Source organism: Haliaeetus leucocephalus, unplaced genomic scaffold, assembly GCF_000737465.1.
Source record: "Haliaeetus leucocephalus isolate CR32 unplaced genomic scaffold, Haliaeetus_leucocephalus-4.0 Scaffold92, whole genome shotgun sequence".
Lineage (NCBI taxonomy): Eukaryota > Metazoa > Chordata > Aves > Accipitriformes > Accipitridae > Haliaeetus > Haliaeetus leucocephalus.
In genome coordinates, this window is record NW_010972528.1 from 571,561 (window position 1) to 590,043 (window position 18,483).

General features: G+C 50.7%; 1 protein-coding gene across 2 annotated transcripts in view; it reads left to right on the forward strand.

Moving 5' to 3' along the window:
- Positions 1-18,483, forward strand: part of CPNE2 (copine II) — a 50,574-nt gene that overhangs the window by 11,661 nt on the left and 20,430 nt on the right. For both annotated transcript variants that reach the window (XM_010583340.1, XM_010583348.1), the window contains 4 exons: positions 5,434-5,613; positions 9,270-9,344; positions 12,708-12,779; positions 15,824-15,907. In XM_010583340.1, coding sequence (XP_010581642.1) covers positions 5,434-5,613; positions 9,270-9,344; positions 12,708-12,779; positions 15,824-15,907 — 411 coding nt within the window. The remainder of the gene's footprint in view (positions 1-5,433; positions 5,614-9,269; positions 9,345-12,707; positions 12,780-15,823; positions 15,908-18,483) is intronic.

Consider the following 18,483-nt stretch of genomic DNA (forward strand, 5'->3'; position numbering starts at 1 on the left):
CTTTAAGGACAGGAGGACTTGCCGTGGCTGTGCCATCCCTGGCAGTGGGTGAACACAGGATAAATCCGTCCCCTCCGAGATGCAGACAGCATACAAGGAGCCCTTGTGTGTTGTTCCCAGCCCTCTGCTTCAGCGGGACGAGGCTGCCGCTAACCAGGCTAATGGAGTGCGAGGCAACTGACCCTCAGTAGCTGTCCGAATTATTTCATAGCATAAGTAGAATGTTGGCTTGATCCCAAAAGCTTGCTTCCCATCATACCCACCAACTGAATGTGTATTCCTTTGAAAATCCCCCTCCTGAGGGGAAGGGGCACAGGGCTATGCCATGTCAGGGACCGGGTGAGTGCATGCTGCTGGCACCACGGTTCATCCAGAGGTGCCCAAATTGCCTTTGAGCATCACGACCGTGGTCATCACCTGCAGTGCTGCTGCAACAGCAAGAGGTCTCACTTGGGTGGGTCTCCCAGGCAGATGTACATCTCAGGCTGGTTTTGCAGTCAGGGTGTGCACAGAGTGGACCGGGGACTCCTAAGGATGGTTTTCGTGGTGCTTTATTGGCTGTTCAGCACCTCAACGTGGAGAAGCTATAGTTCTCATCTCCTTCTGTGGCAGTCTAAGTTGGGCAAGGTGCCATCTGTGATAAAATTGGTGTTGTGAATCCAGACTCCGGAGTCTATACACGAGCATTTAGCTCTGTGCCTAACAAAACCCTTTTGGCTACAGGGGGAAAGACTCTGAGCTAAAATGCCTGGAGAAAAAAATGGGGATTTCATTTTATAACTGCAGTTGTAGATAGTGTAAGACGTCTTTTCAGTTGGTCTGGGAGGGAGCAGGTAAGCAGAGCATGGGGGCTGTGATGGATGGATACAGGCACCTGTGTTGGATGCAGCAGAAAATGAGCAGCCGAAGGGCATTAAATCATGTAAGCCAAACAAAAATTGTCCCAATTCCTGGGAAATTAGGTGGTCTTGTTTTTCAGATACTTGGACTAGTTGGGCAGCCTTTGAGTGCTTGGCCAAGAAGCTGGTGAATCAATGGGCATCACCTAAGGTGTCCTGCCGCTGATCTTGCTGTCAGTGGGGAGGGTGTTAGGGGCAAAGCTCACCTTACCATGGTCTGCAGTTAACTTTGCTCAGCAGCCTGGATGAGACTAATGAGCTTTCCAGCCTTGATAGGTGTCATCTCTCTGACCTGATTGTACTTTTCAGGAATTTCTCTTTCTGTCAGTAATGTCTCAGTCCAGCAGTTTTGATTCCAAAGTTTCTTTTACAATACAAATGTGTGGTGGTTTTATTTTTTTCTTTTCCTCTGCTATTTTTAGCTTCTTTTTAATTGGCACGGTAGGCACTGGACGTCAGCCTTGAATGGCAGATTGCTCGGCGCTCCACTGCTGTGGTTTCAGTAGAGGTTAGCATGTTGCACGAGCTGGCACATGGTCTGGTGCGCTCGCATGCCACGGAGCTGGCCCTGGTCAACCGGCACGCCGGGGGCACAGCTGGGACCGAGACTCTCCCACACCCACAGGCAGCAGTAGCGGTGCATGCATTTGGGCTGTGGCTGGGTGCCAGGGAGGGCCGGGAGAGGTGGGCTCACCCAGGAGAGCCTCACTGGGTGGGACACTTGGTGAACCCTTGGCAGCTCATGCTACCATAGTTCAGAGCTACCCAGGGGTGCCTGCGTTGTCCTGCATGGATTTTGGCCGCACAGATGTGTCCCTTGCCCTAAGATGAACCTCCTTCCCGTCTGAAAGCGGTGGCCTTAATAACACAGCTGAAACAGGGGATGGAAGGGGACAGCAGCAGTTCAGTGGCGTGAACCCATCCCACCACATTGCCCCTGCATCCTCCGCATGGGGTTAGCGACATGTCCCAGCCATTGGACCTGGTTTAGGAGGTGGGTCTTCTCCTCCAGGACCAGCCCCAGCTGCGGTGGTGCCAGCGTCTGAGCTGGGTGGCGGGGCTGCAACATTGCCTGATGCTGACAGAAAGTTTTCTGCTTGCTGTTCTTTCTAGCTGTCACATTTGTTCCCAAATACAATTATTTTGTCTGAGCTTAATAGGAATTAAAAAATCTTTGTGAATCAGCCTTGGAGGGAGTGGGGGAGGGAGGGACAGTAAACCACAGGCTGAGTAGTGACATGAAGATGGGTCATGTTTAAATGTTCTGCCCGATGATGTCATCTCACAGGAGCCATGAAAGACCTGGCCTGTGATGCCGGGAGCAGGGACACATGACTCAGCCATGCTGCTGTTTTTGTGCTGCTCTGAGTCATCTGGCCGGCCCCATGTCTTCAGCATGAGCTTTCCTTGGCACTTAGGAGAGCATCTCCCAGTGTTGGAGCATCAAGCATCTCCACGTGCTGGGAATGCTTGAAGGTCTCTAGCCAACCTCCCTTTGGATGCTGGAGGACTCTCTGGCTGAGTTCCTTGAACACAAGGGCTGTCACTGGGGATGATTTCCCAGTTGCATGCTTGATTTGTAGAATCAAGACTCTTATCCAAACAGATATCTTTAATTAGCCTGGTTGCCTCTTAAAAACCCTTGTGCTTTTCTGCTCTTGGGTGACAAAGCCACCTCTGCTCTTTACAGGGAATGCAGACCTGTAGGCGTTGGGGCCAAAGGGCAAGGCAGGAACTGATGGCATGCTTGTTTCCTGGGGGGGGGTGGTGTGAAGAGGCCTTGTACGTGATGATCACTGGCAAGGTGACTGGTCACCCCATCAAACCAAAGACCAAACCATGTGCAGCAATCAGCTGGGGCTTGCGATTTTGTTGTGCTTCACACTGACAATAGGCAGGAGATTAAACACTCAGTTTAATGTGGGTATTGAAGGAAGCCACATCACTCCAAAGGGTTGGCTTAAGACATGTTGGCTGGGTTTTGTTTCCCCTTCCAGGGCAAAGTTGGAGATGGGACCTCAAGTTATCTCCTTCAGATTGGTGCCTGGGAGTGAGAAGACTAGTTTCCCTTGGTCCCCGGCTTCCCAGTAGTTCAGAGAACATGGAAGGAGCTAAAATCCATCTCTGTTGCCTGTGCAGTCTCGTCTTCTAGGCTTGAAAGGGGATTTGCGTGTGTTGTGCTGCTGAAATAAGGCAGAGCTTGTGGATGCCCACTGCTCCTGGTCGACCGCTTCTCTGAGCAGATGTTTGGCATCCTTTGGTATGGGATGGCAGCAGAGAGGGAAGGATCTGCATGAAGCTGCATGGCCTTGGCCAGTGCTCAGCCCACTGGTGTTGATGTATTTGATTCCCTGGAATGCAGCAGGTGGCTATTCTGGGAACACAGCATTTACTTTAGTTGTTTCTTGGCAATTAAGACAGACTAAGTGACCAACTTCAAAAACGACTGAGATAGTTGGTATATGTAGCAAACTCACCACATTTCCACTCAGTCCCTCCAAAACCTGCCTCCAGTGCTGAATGAGTTTCTTTGGGACTAAGGTATGTCTTTGCTTTTTTTTTTTTTTTTTTTTTTTTTTTTGGAGCTTTTTTATGCTCTGCCATACTTATTCTTGGCTCTGCAGCTCTGGCAGACGCCCCTCCATCCCACAGCCTGGTGCTGCCCGGGGATGATGGTGCAGGAGCTGCTTTCCACAGAGGTCTTGCCCTGGGACCTGGGACGTGCACCTCAGCCTTGCCCGGGACTGGGTGTCCTGGCTGCGAGACAAGGTGGGATGGGACCATGCTGGCTGGGACCATGGCATGGCTGGAAGCTCCGTGTTGTCCCGCAGGCAGATGGGATTGTCTTTCCAGGCAGGGCAGGAGCTTTTGATAAAGTCACACAGGCAAGTGCATGCCTTTCTTTGTCTTTTAATAGCCCCTGTTACTATATCTTGGGATAATAGGGTGATGTGGCAAAAGGCTGATGCTGCCAGCCTCTCTGCCAGCTCTGGTTGGCCTGTGGCTGTTCCAGCTTGGATGCTTGGAGCCATCGGTTCTTCCCATGGGGCTGCCTGGGCTGTGCCGCAGAATGCCCTTTGCCAAACTGGCTGCCATCTCTTTTTTCCTTAGGATATCAATAGCTGCTCTCCTGACAAAGCTCCTACTTGGTTTTCTTGCTGGAGGGTTTTCCCCCAGGCTGTGGGTGTTTGTTTCTTGTTCAGCACTCAGGCTGTGCCGCCAGTATCCTTTCTGCCCATTTTAGCTTCATAAGGGTATGTTGCATGTTGGGCTCCAAACTTGCCCTTTCCTGGTGCCTCTTGGGATGGAGGATGGTCTGGTAGGGATGATGCGTCCTGACATTAGAGTTCAGACCCTTCTTGGTCATTGACTTCCAGAAGTAAATACATCAGCTTTTCTCAGCCTCAGTTTCCCAGTTTGGCTTAAATTGTGGGTTGCTGTCTCTGTGTAAGTCCATATCAGGAGCCTGGCTGATGCTGCCATTCTCCCAGCCCTCCTGCAGTCTGAGTTATGGGATCTGGGACCAAAGGTCTATTACCAGAGGGCAGCATCCTGGGATCTCTGGTGTGACTGTCCCTGGGATATTTTTTTTTGGCTCACGCAAGGCTTTCTGTCCGCCTGTGCCATGCTGCATCATAAACCCACACTTCCACTGGCTGCCTGCCAAGTTTCCTCTGCTCTTATCACTGCTCTTGGCTGCGGGATGCTGCAGACCGCCGTGGTGCTTCCCCTCCGACAGCGAGTTCCCCACGCGCCTTCCAGTTTCCATCATCCTCTGTGCGCTTGCCCTTCCAAGCCATCGGAGACGTCATTTCTTCCACCCTGCTTGCAATAGCTCAGGATGACAAAGTCTATTCAAGTCTTGTCTTCTGGGTCCTTCCAGCCTCTTGTTCCTCCTAACACTTGATGAAATCTATGAAAAATAGCCTGCGGTGATGATTTTTTTCTCTTTTTTTTCCATGGAGGGCCAAGAAAGAAGAAACCACATGAATGTTTTGCTTTGAGGTCTAGAGGGAAATGCTAGAGGGTTGCTGTTCTGGCTTGTGACACTTTTTCTTGTTTTGCTTGTCCTTGCTTTTAGCTGCACAGCCTGAAAGAAGCAAGTTTGGCATTACAGCTGTGAGGGTCTGGTTGAGGATCAGAGGTGTTTGAGAGCTTCAGCTCCTGGGAGAACAGGGCTTAGGAGCAAATGGAATGGCTCTGGCTTCAATGAGCCTCGAGTCCATGCCAAGCCTTGGCTGGGCGGGCGCTCCTGTCCTGGCTGTTGGGTGGGGTAACTCTGTACAACCCCTTCCTTGGGGATGCAGCTCTCTGCATGAAGTGTCGTTACTTGTTTAGATGGATCCCACCTCATATACACTGAGTATTATGGCCTGCATTTAGGGTTAGCTCTGCTGAATGCCTGCTGTGCTCACTCTCTGATGGTCACTGCAGGGTTTCTGGGTGGCTCTGGCTGAAGTCAGAGAAGAGACATGGCAGTGACAAAGATGCAAGATGCACATACCTAAATGCCTCTTCTTTTTTTTCTTTGCAGCTTGACAGGACAGAGACAGCCGTGAACAACCTCAACCCAGCTTTTGCCAAGAAGTTCATCATTGACTACCACTTTGAAGAAGTGCAGAAGCTCAAGTTTGCCCTGTTTGACCAGGACAAGTCGAGCATGCAGCTGTATGAGCATGACTTCCTGGGTGAATTCTCCTGCACGCTGGGCATGGTGAGTCTCTGAGGTCCCTGCAGCTCGCTGTCCTCCAGCAAAGGGACCCCAAATCACATCAGCCACAGGGACGTTGGGGGATTATTGCTGCTACTCTTATCTACTGTAAAGTTTTCTGGGTCCTTCCTGGCAAAACTAATTCAATTTGCTTGTCACACTTCAACTGTTGAGATTGAACTGTTCCATGTTAGGGCTGTGGGCTACTTGCTCAAGTCTGAGCTGGTCATAGTGTGGGCTTCTGCTGGTGCCTGCAGAGAGACATCAACTGGAAGCTTTTGGAGGTACCTATATCTTGCCATGGGCTATAGTAACAGCCCTGATGACTGTCTTGGATTTGGACTTGGGAAACTTCCAGATGTTTAAAGTTAGGATGCATTGAGTCTACTTTTCTATCTCAGTTTTGGTTTTGGTTTTTGGGGTGGTTTTTTTTGAAAGCTTTGTCTGTTGCTGTTGTGTAGCAAATCCTCACTCCTACTTTAGCGTGTTGGTGCAGGAATGTGTCTTCTGCTCTTCCTGTGGAAAAGCTTTCAGAGGACAATGTGATTTATAAGCCTTTGGAAGGTCTTTGTATTCATGAGCCCAGACCCTGTTAGAAGTTGGCAGCTACATTCTCCAAACGTCTTTATCTTCTGAGTTTGCTCTGACTCAGAGGCAGGGAATGAGGGGGATTTTTTCCATTCTTTTGCAGCATCTGGCTGCTCAGGCCTGCTGTGGTACCTGGCACAAGCGCAGGGGCTGGGAGAAACTGTCTCTGTTGTGGTCGGTGCTGGGAACACAGGGGAAGCAGACACTGTAATAGGTGGGTCGGCACGGACAGCCAGCCCAAGGTGTTCAGGGAGGTGTTTGTGAATGCAGTCGCTTTATTATACAGATTGCAGTATGGCACTGCACGTGGCAAGGGGGGCAAGTGACATCACCATTGCCAGCTCAAGAGCTTGACGTGGTAGAGGAGCACTGACATTTACAGAGTTTGAGATTTAACATCTGGGTTTTTGGAAGTGCTCTGTGATGACCTAATTCTGCTCCTGCAGAAGTTAAGAGACAGTGCAGGCAAAAGCCCAGACTGGTGTTCAGTGATTTAGACCAAACCCATCCTTTACCGTTAGTTCTGATGTTGCTGAAACGCAGCCACCTCTGGTGTGGGGCAGTTCAGCAACGCTCCTTGTGAAGGTCATGGTCTTGGTGGAAGCTGCAAGCAGTGAATTTATGGACACAAGGAAACAGAGCTGAAACCTTACTGTTCCTAAATGTGGCTCTGCAGACGTCCAGGGCTCTGCAGACTCATGCCAGAGAGGAACATTATCCATATGCTCTGGGGAGGAAGGTGGAAGAGTCAGGTGATTAGCTCAGAGCATGAGACTGGACAGGCCATGTTGTGGTTGTGGTAATGGTGGGGACAGGCAGCTGTTGGCAGGTCTCACATCCAAGGTGCTTGCTCAGAACAGTTGATGGTTTAGCCATGGTCGCTGACGGGCATGGCATAACTGTCTACTGTGTCTTTAGGCACAGCTGGTGGTCTTAGTCCATCAGAAAAAAAGAGAGCTCTGAACTTCTGTAATGTCATGCAAGTATTTACGCTCAGCAGAAGAGAACTTGGCTTATGTGTGTGCCCAGTTTTTGATGAGTTTTTGCAGCGGGTCCCATGTGGGCTTCTTGGTGACCTTTAGTCCACAACAAGACACCAGCTTGGAATGGAGGCATCTTCTCATTGTCCCCTTTTTCCTGAAATTCTGTTACCCTCCTCTCCTTGTGGCCAGGACGGGCTTGCAGCACAGCCCAGTTGCGGGGCAGAGGTGGAGTGGAGGGGTAGCATGTGCGCAAGGGTGCCTGGTGAGGAGAGGGGTGAAACAGGGAGGATGGGGGTTTGTGGGTTCAGCCACCCTGCTGTGGGTTTTCTGATGGGTTGGATTTTGTCTGGTGAGATGTTTTCATAAGCCTGCCTGATTTTGAGGCATGAGCAGCTCTTAGATGGGAAGGAGAGCAGCCATGGGCAGCAAAAACTGCACAGCGAGCATTTGACTTCTCAATTTTGAGTTTGCATCGGAGCTCTGTCAGATTAACCAGATTGTTTTATTGCAGCTAATTAGGTCTGTGGTAAGATTCCAAAGGACGGTTGGATCATTCATGGGCCTGTAATGACCTCTGCGGCCAAATGAAATGTAACAGGGATCAAATTGCAGGCTGGAGGGTGTCTGTGGTTTCTACTAGCCAGGGTTGCGAGGAGATTTCGCCTCCCTGTACACAGTGTGGCACAAACATCTAGTTATGCTGGCTGGTGATTCCTATGGCTTTATGGATCAAAAGCACCAGGACATGGCTGGCTAGCCACAATGGGAAAGGGTTTTTGCCTTGAAATTACAAGAATCATAAAATCATAGAATGGTTTGGGTTGGAAGGGACCTTTAAAGGTCACCTAGTCCAACCCCACCTGCCATGAGCAGGGACATCTTCAACTTGATCAGGTTGCTCAGAGCCCCATCCAACCTGACCTGGAATGTTTCCAGGGATGAGGCATCTCCCACCTCTCTGGGCAACCTGTCCCAGTGCCTCACCACCCTCATCATAAAAAATTTCTTCCTTATATGTAGTCTGAATCTACCCTCCTTTAGTTTAAAACCATTAACCCTTGTCCTATCGCAACAGGCCCTACTAAAAAGTCTGTCCCCATCTTTCTTATAGCCCCCTTTAAGTATTGAAAGGCCGCAATAAGGTCTCCCCAGAGGGAGAAGAACATTTCTAAGGAGCAATGGGAGGAATCCAAGCTTGGCTAGGTCACCTGCATGGCAGGAGCAACAAGTTAAGCCATTTCATTATATGGTTTTTTTAATTGTTATTATTTTCTGGCTGCGTGACGTAGGACCAAAGGTGGAGGCAGAAGGATGGATGGGGCTGCACTTTTTAAAGTGCAACCCCTTGATCTCGAAGGGGTCCCCACTAGGTATGGGAGCAGAACACAAATAGTTCCAGCAGGTTGGTGGACCCCCATGTGGGGGTCTGTGCCTCGTGGGGAAAACTTACGGGATCCCCAGATCTGAACGCAACCAACACTCAGTGAGCTGGGAAAAATCTTAAGGGGTTTAATTCTGCTCCCAGATCATCCTGTCTGGCCTCTTACAAGCCAAAAGTGAAGGGGAGAACATGCCTTTGGGGGGTGCTGACCCCTGTGCCTTGCTTAGCAGCAGCTGTGCAGAGGGTCCAGAGCGATGCTGGGGGAGACCATCCAGCTTGTAACCAGGATTCACCCATGGAAATGTGACCTGAAAGCAAGTTACTGGCAGGGGTCACGTTAGAATTATTTAAAATGGGGTTTGAAAGGTTGAGTTCTGATTTTGCTGGAAACGAATCACAGTCCTTCAGCTGTGTGAGGTCCCACTGACCTGCTCCACCCAAACAGCTGGTCCCTGGGTTCAGTGGGAGGTGATGCTTCAGCTTCTTGCACCATCGCTGTCCTGCACTGTTCAGCTGCTGCCCCACACCCCACGGACTCGGGTGACAGTGGTGATATTCACAGTAGCATGGTCATCCCTGAGTATGTCTGTCTTCTACTGTTGTGAATGCTTAATCTGAATTAACTAACATGAGCAATGATCAGTTGTTTATGAGTCTGCTTTTGATCACTTGTACAATCATGACTTTATTTTCTTTGGCTTCTCTAGATCGTCTCCAGCAAGAAAATAACAAGGACCCTCCTACTGGGGAATGGCAAGCCGGCTGGAAAAGGGATGATAACGGTACGGTTACTCCATTACGTTACCTCCTGAGTGTGTAAAGGTGGATAATAACCTGGGGGTGATGGAGGACACTCACCTGGCGTCCAGGAGACTGGGCTTTCTCTCATGAACATTATTCCCTTTACCTCTCATTTTCCTGCCCACTTTGGTCTGTTTGGAGGACAATTTATTTGGGGCAGGGACCATCTTGCCCAGTGTCTGCTTGGTGTCCAGTGCTGTGAGTCTTCAACTTCTGCTTTGGTCTCTGAAATAAGAAAAACCTCAATCTGGAGAAGTACAAAGTAAATCTATGCTGCTGTTATTTGTTATCTGGTACAACACGCCTGCTCAGCCCTCCCTGAAGCAGCGGGAGGCAAAAGGGCTGATGCCTTTGCCAGTGATGGGTGGTTTTGTTTGTAGGAAGAGGATGGGAGCTGTGCCGTAGCAACAACTCTCATAGCAACAGCCGCTGCACCCAATGCAGACCCCTTCGGGCAGTGGCCTTCCCACTGCAGATCTATTTAGTGATGGATTTTTTAAAAAGAAAAGACTAAATTTAGGTGCATTTCTCTCCTGCCACATTTCCCATCCTTTTTGGATCTCTTCTGTGTTAAGCATTTTGTGAGATGCACAAACAGGCAGCAAAGGTGTGGAAGAAAAGGCCAACAAGGAGTTAAACCTCCATCAGGTTTGAAAGCACTGGAAGGGTTTAAGAGCAGTTTTAGAGTCTAGGACCTGGCCGCTGCAAGGGCATCTCCATCGCTGTTTGCTCTAGAGGCTGGGAGGGTACTGCCAGCTTTTCTCCCCTAATTGCTGCAGTTAGTCTTTAAACACCAGAGGAAAAGCCACAGTGAAGTTTGCAAGTGCTGCCTGATGCCATGTTCCATCCCCAGGGAGCAGGCTCTCATCACCCCATCCGACGCTTGAATGGGAAGAGCTGGACCAGATGAAAAGTTTCCAGTCAAGTTCAAAGGTTACACGCTTTAAAAAAACCAATGTCCCAATCTGTCACTATTGTGTCATTAAAAATCAAAGGGTCTGAGACATCTGCTTCATTTTGTACCGTTGACATGATTTTCTGATCTGGGGGTTTTTTTGCCCTGGCTTGGACTAGGTGATGACAACAGGGTCGTGTGCGGTGGGCACCTTTCCCCCCTGCTTGGCACGGCGCTGGAGCACAGGCTATGGACACCATTGGAGAAGCAGGCTTCAGCTTTGGACTCACACACATAAAACATTGAGTTTGGAGCCAAAGCCTGCCTTTCTCACCCCTATCCCCTTAAATTTTGCCCGATTATCCATTTTCTTAACTGAGGTGCCACAAGAGTGAATGCAACAGAAGAACCTTGGCTGGATGGACAGGATTGAGTGGGGTCTTCTAGGTTTGAAGAGATGGGGAAAATCCCAAAGCAAGCCACAGTGTTTGTAGAAATCAATCCCAAGATCTTGCTGTACACCTCTGCCAGACACAGCGGTGAGGATGTTGTTGTCCGTGCTGGCCAAGAGAAGATGCCACCAGCAGCCTGCAGTAGTGTGGTACAAGGACATACCTGGCTTGTCTGCACGGTCTGGCTTTTACATAGCCTCCAGTGAGCCCTAAAATGCTGGACATCAACTGGACGTGCTTTTGTGGGGATCAGCAAAGGGCAAATTTCATCCTCTTCCCTGCACTAGTTTTGGTGACCATGCATACCCACCGAGGACTAGGTGGGAGAGAAAACCAATGCCATGGCTTTGCAAGAGGGAACTTCTGACTTCACAGCTCTACAGGACAGAGGGAAAATTGGTTTTTGCGTGCGGTGAATGGATCCTCTGTGGACCAAAGAGCGGTGTCCTCCATGGAAAGGCTGGGAAGTTCTTGGGGAGCTGCAACTCGTCCCCTCAGCCAGCTGCCTGGGCAGATTCAAAAGCTGCATCTCTGCCCCCTTGTCTCTGCAAACTCCCCAGCTCTCCTAAGTGCCAATAACCCTCTGATTGCTTCTTCTGCAGAAAATTGTTCCCTTGATTTCTGCAAGTTTTTCTAAAAGCCTTGCTGTAATTACACTGTATATCTCCAGTGAAGGACAGCCTCCTTGCGAGACCCGGCAAACAGCCACGCTTGGGAGCACCGTGCGTGAGGAAGATGTCCACACTGTGCTCCCGGCCATGCCGGTGCCGGCTCCTGCCTGGGGAGAATGCTGCAGCCGGTAATGCCAGGGGATGGCTCAGCCCACCCCGGGGAGCGGAGGAGGGAGAGGTGCGGAACAGATGCTTGGGCAGGACACAGCCTTGAGAAAAAAAATACAAGTGTTTCAGAAAAAGGCTGGTAACAGAAGTGAATAAATGTGTTTTTTTGTTATAAACATTCCCTTTCTTAAAATACCAAAAGACTCATTAGACCACGTTCCAGACAAAACCGGCCCACTAGTGGTTGGCAGCTGAAGCCCTTCTGGAGCATATGTGAATAAAGTGTCTTAAACTGAAGAAATCCGGGCTGTGCTCCTGCCTGCTGTAGCTCCTCAGGAGCAAGAGTGGAGTTTTCATCCTTGGGGCCGTCCTGTTGGGTGATTGTGCAGAGACGTGGCTTGAGTCCTTGGTGCTGCCGGCATCTCCCCCAAGGGATGGGGCAGCTGCTTTTTGCCGTGCCTGGCCTCGGACACAGAGGACAAGGTGGCACATCTTGCTGGCAAGGGTTTTTATGGCTCCTGGTTCCTCTTGGCTTGGTCCTTGGAGGCTTCGCCAGGTCCTGGTGTGTGAAAAGCCACCTGAGACCAGCTCAGGTGTGACACCCAAGAAAGGCGATGCATTTGTTCCCAGAAGCTTTGTTTTAGATCTGATGGCATGAGGGAAGTAGACTGCTCAGGGTGTGCTGGCACCTCATTCTCCCCTTGGGTTGTCCCTTCAAGAGGTTAAATCGTACCTGTTGACTCCCAGCCCTGCAAATGAAGGTGTTTCATGGGGACCCAGCCCCAGTGATGAGGCTGTGGAGGCTGGTGGATGTCACAGGGGCTCCAGCTGCAATACCAGCATTGTAGCTGGTAGCCTTCTAAAAAACCATATCCTGTTTTGGTTTAAAGCTGGTATGTCACTACCTCAGCGCAGGGTAAATGGCAATGGCCATCCAGGGGAAGTTTGGGCTTTTTCTCCATCCTTCTCCATTCCAGGGAGAAGCTGGGAAGTAGGCTTTGGTCCCAAATTGATCTGCAAAGGTAAAATCAGCTTAACTCCTCAACAGTGAAATACTGTGGGCATTAGATCATCCAGTCTCTTAGCTGGGAAATGGGTTTTGCAGGAGTTGTGCAGGTATCTTCAGAGTGCACATCCTCGGCATCTGCCTTCTCCTCTGACTTGGTGTTCACTTTCTTTTCGTGCTGAAAATGAATACAGCATTCCCTTGCCTTTCAGATAGCTGCCCAAGAGCTCTCGGATAACAGGGTGATTACTCTGAGCATGGCTGGCAGAAAACTGGATAAAAAGGTGAGTGGTATTGTGTCTGGGGGATGCCATGTTAAAATTCTGTCCTTTGTAGGCTAAGGGATCTAAAGAAAGCTCTGCTTTTGGGTATAGCAGTGACAGAAAATAGTCCTACTGGAGAAAGCACTAGGGTGAGACTGGAGGGGTTCAAGTCCTGGTGGTGCCACTGGCTGCTGGGTATGCCCGTGCCTCAGTTTCCCTATTGTCACAGCATTGCTTTCTTCATCACACGCATTGAGATGGAAAGATTACATGTGGCACAGGATCTGCGTACTAGCATCTTTTAAAGACAGCAGATTTACTATTTCGGTTGCTGTCATTTGGAAATGTCTCCTGGTGGAGCTGGCAGTTTTGATGTCCCTTGAAGCCATAGCTCAGAAGTGCTGAGAGCTCCTAGCTTGTCACCTTCAGCCCCCCTGGAAATGGAGTGAACATCTGCTTGTATATCAAACAGTAGGGCCCGTCTTTTCCGAGGAAGAAGCTCACAGAGGCAAGTAATGCATGAGTTTTGCTTTGGATATGAGATGTGGGAAACCGTGAGCCTTTCCGAACAAAGCCATCTGACCTTATTTACCAGGCAACCAGAGCTATTCCTCTTAAACCAGTGCTGTTGCTAAGCGATCGATGGGAATATTATTTTTCCCTTCTTCCTAGTCTCTCCAGAGCTTGCGTTATCGGCAGGATGGCCCTCAGTTTTCAAACCAGGGTAAAGCAAGCATCCAGGCAGAAGGGTATTTGCTGGGGCAGAAGACATGATTTGTCCAGTCCTGTTGTCCAAACCGGATGGATGTCTGGTTTATCCAAATGCTTTTCCACCTGTTGGGAACGGCTGTTTTCTCGCCCTCCTGCTTACCCTGCCTAGTGCAAGGAGCCAAATGCCTCTGTTAAGAAATCCCCAAATAACTCCCATTTCATAAATGGGCTGGAAGATGTCCTTGAGCTGGTGGCTTCCTCTGAGACGTGGCTGAGGGTCGACCCCATGCACAGCGGGAGCATGTCAGCAGCAGAACCAGCCTGAAGCTCTCGTACCTTAAGTCAGATCAGCTCTTGCGAGAGTCGTTTTAAGAAAAAATATCTTGCAGAAGAGGAGGTATTTTCACCTGGGACCAGCCCTGGTGAACTCGGCCCCAGAGCCGTGTGTGTCACCGCAGCTGTGGGGATGGCAGGAGGGCAGTGATGCTTTGGCATGGCTTGGGGAGAGCAAGTGCTGCAAGCCAGGATTGGTGCTGGAAGCTGTGGTTTGGGGAGCTGTGTCTGGTGGAAGTGCCACCTCTGCCCTCCTCGGCCATGATGTGCAAGGACCAGTTTGGATGATTTAGATTCTTGGACTAGTTTGGAGGTTGATCTGGTCTGCTGAGCTCCTTTGGTTGCTCAGTTTCCATCTCCCACCAGTCTTGCAGGGGTGAGATGTTTGTGGTTTTGACATTTTAAAATAGCAGCCCACAATCCTGTGGCTTGGAGGCATCTCCCACCCTGCTTTGAATGGAGCAAGGCTGACCGGACTTGCAAACCAGGCTGCTCCACCTGGGACAGCAGCAGACATCCTTCAGAGCTCCCTGCTGTCATCTGAGCCAGTGCCTCCACCAACCCACGCTGCGTTGGCACTGATGAAACCACACTGGGTTGCAGGTTAAGCCAGCATAGGCAGGATCAGGTACCCACCGCTGTTTTTTTAATCCATCAGTGCAGCCTGAAAGTGCCAAGTCCAGGCTGTGGATGAGCAGGATCAGAGCTGTGCCATAACTGTAACCCTGCAGAAAGAATGGCTTGGGTTTCTCTCCTACAAACATGTGAAAAAGGGTAGGAGAAAAACAACCTCATCTCACCAGAGAGCATCCCTGCGAGCCTTTATGGTCTGCTTTTCTGGCTGAAGAATTTTGTCTGAAGCAGGTTATAGTTTCTCCAAGCCAAAACACTTTGCAGTGATTTACTTTTCCGTCTGGCTTTGGAAACAGGGTTTGGATAGAAACATTAATGGGCTTTCTGCTGGGGCATCGTTAGCGCCTGTGTCTGTCCCAGCTGCCACGTCCCGGGCTGGCTGTGGACAGGGACTCCTGGGATGTCCATGCTTCCTCCTCCTCCACGAGCAGCCCCCTGCATCCCCTCTTAGAAGCCCAAAAAGCTCCTGTTCAAGCCCGTAAGAAGTTCCTCCAGCTCTTTGCAGGACTCAGGGACCCACCTCCATCTGGGAGGAAAATGCAGCTGAAATGGCTTGAGTTCTCAGTAAATTATTTGAAAATTTTGGGCTTGGTTTCTTGTTAACCACTTCTCAGTTTTTCTGAATGGGAATAAAGCTCTGCTTAGAAATGCTGGAGTTTCCCTGTGTCAGTGCCACCTGCACTGCCCTCCTCTCCAGGCTGCGGGTGCCCCCAAGTAGCCCCCATGCCGACACCCAGCAGGGATGTGTGTGTATGTGTACGTATTTCTCATAAATCAGCAGCCCTTTATCGGGGGAATATCTGAGGAGACACTGGCAGGAAAGGCAGCACACACTGGTTCAGGCTTGCATATCTCGGAGGGTGTTACATGATCTCTGTCAACACCAGGGCAGCTTGCTCCTTAAAGATTTCCTCTCCTCATGCTTTACCACTGTGTGTAGGAGGGTGGGTTTTTTTTCCTTTCCCTCCCAAGACACTTGTGCACTTCATAATTCTGTTTTTCCTTTGAAGCTCTGGATGTTTTTCCAAGCCCAAACGCAGCTGCCTCCCAGCTGGGGTTGTTTTCCGTGGCATCTGCATCCAGAGAGCTTGCTGGGTGCCGGGCACCCGCCAGCAAATCCCACCGGCACGCACCAGGGTGCCGACTCAGCCACCGCATCCATGCCAAAACGTGGTGTGAACGTCAATGGGATTTGCCTGACTAGGACACGGAGAGGTGGCAGGGTGCTGCCCGTGGGTGCTGCCTGTTTGCCGGCGTGCTTGAGCCAGTCTCGTGAGGATGTGAGGGTGTCTGCAGGGTTGGCACTGCCGGGGAAAGGAGGTCTCTCTTGGACTGGCTGTCGCTGGTGGCAGAGCACTGTGTAACCCCGTCCTGTTCTTCTCCCCCAGGACCTGTTTGGAAAGTCAGACCCCTTCTTGGAGTTTTATAAACCGGGTGACGATGGGAAATGGATGCTGGTCCACAGAACAGAGGTGAGCGTGACTCTAACCCAGGCTGCTGAGACACCACAATCCCTACCTCAGCTCCTCTTGCCCATCATGGCATTATCTCATCTATCACCCATAAAGCAGGGTGGGATCCAGGGATTTCAAAACATCACGGCTGCCTTCCCAAGGTCCAGCTGAAGCTGCTGGACTCCAGCGGATGAAGATTTACTGAGGTCAGCAAGGTCTTGAGATCTTTTCTGTGCTAGTCAGTACTGCAGCTTCCAAACAGAAGGAGATGGTCTTTCAACCTGTGTTAACGTCCTGGCTCAGCCTGGGGGTGGGCAGTGCCCTGGACCACTCTCCTTCCCCGTGCAGGAGCAGCGGGACGAGCTGCAACCTGGGGAGATGTTGGTGGGAGATGGTCTGAGGAGACAGTAGTGGGGAAAGATTAAAACAAGTGTTTGCCAGATCCTCAGCTAACCTGGGAGGATGCTCAGGCATCTCCAGCTTCAGTGCATAAAGCACCCATGTCTAACAGAGCCAGAGTCCTGGCCAAGGAGGCAGAGACCTGTACCAGGGTCCCAGTGGGTATGGTCAGAGGCAGCTGACCCCTCCCTGTCCCTCATTTATAACTCCTGTGATATTTTGATCTGAGCTCCTTTCTGGTTATGTTGTCAAGCTGCTAAAGGCAGTGATGTTATGGATAAGAGGCACAGCACAGGCAGGGAGAAGCTCGCCCGCAGGGGCATTTGCTGGGAGAGGCAGAAGCCTGGCTTCTGCTTTAGCACCAGGCTGATAAGTACTTTCCAATGGCTTTTTCTTCCCCCTTCTCAAAGCTTGTTTTAAGGCCTTTTTTGGGGGGCGGGGGCAGATGTAGTGCCTGGCAGCTGGCAGAAAGAGGAGGGGGCAATCACTGCAGGGGGGGCTCACAGCAGCCTCCTTGTTAGAAGAAGAGTGTTCCATCACACCCCACCTCCCACCCCTCTTTTTCCTGTCCCCATCTCACCCTTCCTCTTTTTCTTGTCCCCTCAAGGCTTGGTTGAGGACCCCGTTGTTCCACCACAGCAACTTGCTGTAACAAAACACAGCATGAACTCACGTGGAAGGAGAGGGGTGGTATTTATTTACAAAGTCTCTCTGTACATTGGTTTTTTACACTGCTGTAAAGCCCACGAGGATTTCCTTCACTCACACACCCATGTGCACACAAGCACCAGGACGTGTGTGCCCTGTGGTACCCATACAGGGGGTCCTTTTAACCCTAGTTCTGCTGTTTATTTTTCAGTGCTTTCCCACACATGTTTCCATGCATATTTAATTCATACTAACCTTATTATTTCTCTTGTATTTCTCTGGGAGCAGGCTGGGACCTTGTTTGGTTGTTTCCTCCTGGTTTAGTGCGGGTAGCTGGGCTCTGACTCACCGAGATGTATTTCTTGGACATAGGGATTTTGAGTGACCTCCAGCCCTTCCTCCTGGAAGAGGCATGCCAATTGGGATCTCTATCAGCAGGTCAGGTTTATGGGGAACAGATGTATATACTGATTTTTCCTCTGGGTTGCTGCCTAGTTCCTCCACTGTCCTGTCTTGCTGGATAAGGATCTAGCCAGGTTTTCTTTCAAGTAATGGGTGCTCCAACAGCCTCCTCCCTCCCAGCCCCAAATGTATCCCGCTGCCCTCAGAGGAATCCCATACCAGGCAACCATCTTTGTGTTTTAAGGCCGGATATGAAGAAATAAGGTTCCCCATTCTTGCAGCTTTCCGTGCAGGAATAAAACCAGCTTTCAGTCTGATGCTGGCATTTCTCATGCCACCACGGAGGTGTCTGGCAGGGAAGGATTAGTGCGCACGTTACAGCCTGTTATTTAAGCACAAGTGTGAACGCCCAGCTGGGCGCCCGGCAATGGAGACGCCGGATCCTTCTCCCACCCACCCTGGGGACCCAGCGGCTGGCAGCGTGCGGGCACCATCTCAGGCTGCGTGGGCTGCCCCTGCTCTTCCCAGCCTTCCGGAGGAGGTGTTTACAAATTCCCCACTAAACTGTGCTCGCAGTGTCAGGGTTTCCCCCGGTCTCGTGCAAGAGCCTGTCTGTAAAACAAGACGCCCGTTGCAGGTCCCATGGACCTCTTCCTCGCTGGGCTGTGCTGTTGCTGCTCTGGCTGCAAAGGTCCAAGGTCCTCCACGCCAGATATCCCTACATTTACCCTGCACAGAGAAGCGTTAATCTGCCAGCCGTGTCTGACTTGACCAATATTCACGTGAATCTCTTTTTGAGCACAACACCTTTGTGAAGGAGGGTCTTCACCTACCCTGCAGGCACCTCCGATGTATGCAGCATGTGCCTGGAGCCTGCTAGCGTTTGCTTAGGTTTCCACCAAGCGATTGCATTCTCTCAGGAAATGTCAGAAAGCATCAATTATTTCTCCAGCTCAGGCAGCAGATGTTACACAGATGAGGTGAGAGAGGTGGACATGCCCGAAGCTGTTTGGCTTTCCCAGCTGGTTGCAGCATCCCACTGCTCCATCTTCTCGGTGGTCAGACCCCAGATGGATGTAGGCTGCACTGGCGTGCTGGGGCGGGGCGGGGGGGGGGGGGGGGGGTGAGCAAGTGTGGGGGTGGGC